General features: G+C 32.0%; 1 protein-coding gene across 2 annotated transcripts in view; it reads left to right on the forward strand.

The window, feature by feature from the left end:
* Positions 1–5,461, forward strand: part of LOC101349885 (cytochrome P450 20A1) — a 33,964-nt gene extending 28,503 nt beyond the window's left edge. The window contains exons 12-13 of one of the 2 annotated variants that reach the window (XM_004378243.3): positions 339–428; positions 587–852. In XM_004378243.3, coding sequence (XP_004378300.1) covers positions 339–428; positions 587–737 — 241 coding nt within the window. In that variant the 3' untranslated portion in view covers positions 738–852. Of the gene's footprint in view, positions 1–338; positions 429–586 lie in introns of both variants that reach the window. The other variant, XM_023733010.1, reaches the window with a different exon arrangement.
* Positions 5,462–6,000: the final 539 nt, after the last annotated feature.

The following is a 6,000-nucleotide window of genomic DNA, read 5'->3' on the forward strand; positions in this document are numbered from 1 at the left end:
ATGTTATACAGCCATCACCAATACCCACTGCTATACACTCTTAAATGCTCAAAAAATATTCATTAGGTGATTTTGTATGATTTACCCTTACATCATAAAATAATATAAATCTGTGTTACAATCTCATTTCTTGTTGATTTCAGAGAAATATATTTTGCATCTATTGTTTAGAAATAATGTAATTTAGGAACGTAATAATAGGTGACATTTAAATATAATGTGACAGCACTTTCTATTTTCAGTAGCTTTTAAGCTTTATTACATTCTTGTGTTCTCGGACACGTCAATATGTAAAATGTCAGTGGAGCTATGTGGTGACTAACTCCAAATCTTTTTAGGTTTGATCCAGACCGGTTTGATGATGAATCGGTAATGAAAACATTCTCTTTGCTTGGATTCTCAGGCACACAGGAATGCCCAGAATTGAGGTGAGATGATAGAGAAAGTAATGTCAAAGGAAGAGATGCCAGACTCTGTACTTATAATTTTGATGATCACTGTTGATGAGAATGATCCATATGTATAATTATTATTCCTATTATTGGCAGAATATCTTTAGTAACTAGTTGACTTTCTTCCTGACTAGGTTTGCATATATGGTGACTACAGTACTTCTGAGTGTATTGTTAAGGAGACTGCACCTACATTCTGTGGAGGGACAAGTTATTGAAACAAAGTATGAACTGGTAACAACGTCAAGGGAAGAAGCTTGGATCACTGTCTCAAAGAGATATTAAAATCTTATACATTTAACCTTGTTACATGGACTGAGGAAACTAACCATTTAGAAGATCTTCCAGTGAATCCTTTTATAAGTCAAGTATTATTTTGCAGTATAAACGACTATTAGTATTTTATTATGTAAATTTGTATTTGTACATGTCAGATTTTCTTAAAGCAGTATATACATCTATACTTATTGCACCAATATATTGATAATTTTAATGGGACACTGTAGCTTTCTGCTTTTGAATTTTGTTTCTTTTTACTTCTTATGCCATTATTTTTGTATTCTTTTTCTTAGTTTGATCTCTAAAATTAATATTCTTGAAAAAAAATTATAAGAAGTTTTGGAATCATGTCTTCTGAATATTCATAAAATAGAAACAGTCGTAAATCCTTTTCATACTTACAATAAATCAACTTAAAGGGAAAGAAAAAAGACTTCCCATAATTTCTATTTCTTGGATTAAATATTTTTATTTTCTGGCTATTCTGGCTATAAATTAGTTTGTGTTTTAATCATTTCTATTCATTTTGAATAATTTATTGAGAATTCTACCTTATATTTGCTTTTTTTGCCTGCCCAGACAACAGTATTCGTTTTCATTTCATGACTTGCACTGTTCATTTTGTACAGTTCTGAATCACTTGGAAAATAATAGCTGTTTCTAAATGTTTAGAAGTGCCGCTCCTAAATGACAAACTAGGATTGATGCTTGTTCTTCCATTTTGCTGGAAACTTTAGCAGCACCATATTACTCAACTAATTCTCATTTGTAGGGAAAGGGAATTCCTAAATTTGTTATTTATTATGTCATGTGTTAAATATAATGAACATGTGATTGAGAAATGAGGGAGCACTAACCAAAAACAAAAATAAATGAAAAAGAAAATAGAGATGGATGAAAATATTTGCAAAATATATGACAGAGAGGAATAATATCCACATTGCATAAAGAGCTCATACAAACTGAGAAAACATCCAACAGATACATACATAGCTAAAGACATGAACAGACAGCTTTTACAGGCGGAAACAACTAATAAATTTTAGAAAAATGTTCATTCTCACTTGTAAGTAAAGAAATATGAGAGCTACTTCAAGAATATTTTAAGTAGTACAAATAAGCAGTGGTAAATTTTATATTTAATACTTTATTGATATTATTATACCTTGGTCTAGTTTTTTGATCACACTGTGAAGAATTTTTTTTTTTAAATATATTTTTGTTTAAGACAACAACTGAAGGACGTATGCCAAGTGCAGATAGAAAGGAAAGGAAGTAGAATGATAATTGCTTGCAAGTTAGTTTATTTTTAACACTGCTGAATTTCATTTGTAGTTTCAACAATGTACTCGAGTTATTAATTGAATTATTTTATGTTGTGTTTATGGCTAAATAGCTAACACTTTAGGCCTAGTTCTGACTAGTCAACATAGAATTTGATTAGATGCAGTGGTCATTTCTGGAAAAAAAATTAATTTCTGGAATAATTTAATTTCCAAAGCTTTAAGTGAAATCTATTCTTAGTTACTATCACCATGTTGTTTCTAACATGGCACATTCATCAGTTTATCTTCCTCTCACCTATCATTTTCTATGGTTTTGTGTATATAGAACATCTTCCTTTGTTATACAAGCACCATAAGTGGGTTGGAAATTGGCAGTGGAAGGTTAGAGTAGGCAATTTCTAGGTAAAACAAGTGCCAGTGAGATCAGATGAAATGAGAGAAGTGGAATTTGAAAGCGAGGGAGAGCTGATGAGCCATGATCAAGGCAAAAACAAGGCAGCTGAGCCAGAATCCAGGCGTTCGCATAATTGCCAATAAATGTGGCAGTGTATAATTACTAATAAAGACCAGAGTCAAGGAAAATAGGGCATAGAGGAATCAGCTAAATAAGCATATTTTACCCATAGTTACACTACTAGCTTAAAGCATTAAAAACAAATCATATTCTAGAGAATTTTGTCAGAAGTACTGTTATGAACAAAATAAGTTACCATTCACTGTTCTATTTATCTAATGACTGAAAAGTAGCCTCACTGTCACTGATGGCTCATAGCGTGACTCAGGTGGGTTTTTAATTGATATTGAAGTGAATAAGTTTTATAGCTTTTTAAAAATTGATTTCTTCACTGATTTTGATCTGCATTCTTTTTAATAGTTCAGAAATTTATTGTTAAAAACAGCAGCACAGAGCATTTTTATGGAATGAAAGGGCTCTCTTATACTTTGTTCTAATCAAATTTAAGGCAGAATTAATTCTGTATGAGTTTGGGAAAAATGAAAAATTCATATGCTGTTTATTTGGCACACAACTGTGCAGTTCTATCATGTTATATAAATAGATTCTATCATTTACAGACTCAAAATTTATTCTTTATCTTAAAGTAGTTCTTTTTTAAAAACAAAACTCTACTTTTTTATTATGAAAATAAGATTTGTTGTAGAAAATCATAGAGATTTATTGTAGAAAATCTAGAGAACACAAAAATGGCAAACTCAGTCACCTACAGTCTCACTAGTTGAGAGTAGATCTTTCTACTCTTTTCTTCACATATATAATTTTTTTACAGACATTATACATAATTTTTTTTCTTTAATATATCATGAACCAATAGTCTTTTCTACAAATGGAACATTAATATTCTTCTCACACAGAATATAAGCATAGATTTTTGTCATTCTTTTTCTCTCCTTCTTTCCCTTCTCAGATATTCTTGTTATTCTTTTCAACTTTAAAATCGGCTTCTCCATCCATTCTGCTGAAACAGTTACATATTTGTACATCTAAGTCGACAACAACAGGTTTGGGGTTTTTTTTGGTTTTAAATTGCCAAAGCCATACAACAATTTAGGCATTACAGTGAGCATTTAAAAATGAAATTATTTCACTATTTTAAGAAAAATCTTCTTTTTTCTTAGTCTTTTTCTTCAAATTGAGATGTAGTTTTGACTCTTAAGAATCTCTGTTGTTGAAAATTTCTAGTGGTGGTGTTTGTGGACTCTGGGGCAAACAAATTAAGATTCTTTCCTGAAGCCATCTTTTTTTATTCCCCCAATCCATAAAAAGCACTGTTAACCTATAAAATGTACTTTTTTCACGTGGTTATCAGATTGGAAATTGCTTAAAAAGCCCAATTCTACTGAGTGTGTAAAGCTGAGGACATGACCAGTACCATCAAGGAGTAGTTTAGTAGCTGCAAAAAGATAGCCAGGAGAGGAATGGACACCATTTTCAAGGGCAGATTTTTTAAATGTCAACAAATTGATACTAGTGACCTCATTTTTCTTCTTAGCTAGTGCTATGCCTGTTTTCTAAGTAACCAAAGACCAATGATTAAGGTAGGAGAGGAGCTGGGAGGAAGATAATGATAACAAAGCAATCACTGTTAAACTACAGAAGTCAGGAAATCAGCACAGCCAAAAAGACTTAGTACAAGTGGCTTTGAGCTGTTTTCAGTGACCTACAGGGATAAAAAACAGTGAGAATGAAACTCGCAGTAATAGTTAAACTGAAAGTAGAACAAGGGACTGTTACATATCTATCTCATTTAGTCCTCGGAGCGTAACAGAAGGCCCAGTAACAAACTAAAATAGTTTTTCATTCCTGCTAGAAGAAATATTGTAAATGAAGATAGGCAAATACTAGATAGAACAGTAAAAGATCTGAACTATAATAAATTATGTTAAGTCTTCAGTGAGGTCTGTTGTGGTACTTTGTTCTTATTTAAGGGAGAATCAAACAGTTGCAAATGGTTTACTGATGGGATCATATATTTTTAAAAAATGCAAAAAACAAAAAACCTCTCAATATCAAGAATAAAAAGATTGCCTAAACAGAACCTTAAGAGCAGTAATATCCAGCCTCATTAATTGGCATCAAGATGTGCTTTCCATAGGGATAATATGCCACAGATTATGAAAAATATTGCATCTTGAGTTCTTTGAAGACATCTTTCACATCCCTTGTTCCATCTTTGACTTTTTGAGCTCATAGTTGATGGCTAAGTCCACATACATTTCTAAGGAGGCTGTACTGTATTTATTTTATCTTTTGTCCCAACATAAAAAAATGTTTTAAATAAGTCAAATAACATGAGGTTTCATGTTATTCTTCCCATTCCCTTGACCAAAACTACCACATGAAATAGTTTAAACCTAAAAATAAATTACTCAGTAATAAAATGACAACTTGATAAAAGTCAAAAGATTTGAGCAGACAACTCATAAAGAAATATATATGAATGGCTAATAACACATGTGAAAAGTAATTGACTACACAAATCATCAGGGAATACAAATACCAATCAAAATGGCTACAGTGAAAAAGACACAATATCTAATGTTGATGAGGATATGGAGCAACCAGAACTCTCATGTATTGGTGGGAGTGTAAAATGGTGCAACCACTTTGGAAAAATGCCTTACAATTTCTTACAAACCAACTATGTACAACCGTTTTTTCCTATTTCCACATGCATATATATTTTTACTTACTGCGATCATAATACGGTTTACTTTTCACTTAATGAATTTTTAACATTTTTCTTCGTTCATTTTTATAAGGGCTTCAGGGAATATTTTGAATGTAAACCAATTTTCATGCTTGATTTATAGAATTTTATGACAGCGAATGAATAATTGTAAAATTTGAGTTGACTATCCAGGCAATAAACCAGAAAATGACATTCCTTCTCCCAGTTTCACTCCTCATTTAATCATTGTTTACAGTTGGTGGCTGTCTTTCTAGAGACTGAGAATGGATCTTATTATAGCATGTGATAAAATGCTATGAGCAAATAGTCACATATACCCTTTTTGGTAATTTTTAAAGACATAACTAAAATAACTTGCAAATTCTTATTTTAATTTTTAACGTGATGGTTGTCTTAGTTATCTAGTGCTTCTATAACAGAAATACCACAAATGGGTGGCTTTAAAAAACAGAAATCTATCTTCTCACAGTTTAGGAGGCTAGAAGTCCAAATTCAGAGTGCCGGCTCTAGGGAGAGGCTTTCTCTGTTGACTCTGGAGAAAGGTCCTTGTCTCTGAGTTTCTGCTCCCGGGCGATCTGCAGGTGGCTTGATGTGTGTGTTCCCCCATCTCTGCTTCCTAGCTTACTTATTTAATCTCTCTTATATCTCAAAGAGATTGACTCAAAATACACCCTACACTAATCCTGCATTGTTAACATAACAAGACAACCCATTTCCAAATGGGACTATAACCACAGACATAGAGATTAGGATTTACAACACATATTTTGGGGG

The sequence above is a fragment of the Trichechus manatus genome, unplaced genomic scaffold (genome assembly GCF_000243295.1).
Source record: "Trichechus manatus latirostris isolate Lorelei unplaced genomic scaffold, TriManLat1.0 scaffold00056, whole genome shotgun sequence".
Classification (NCBI taxonomy): Eukaryota; Metazoa; Chordata; class Mammalia; order Sirenia; family Trichechidae; genus Trichechus; species Trichechus manatus.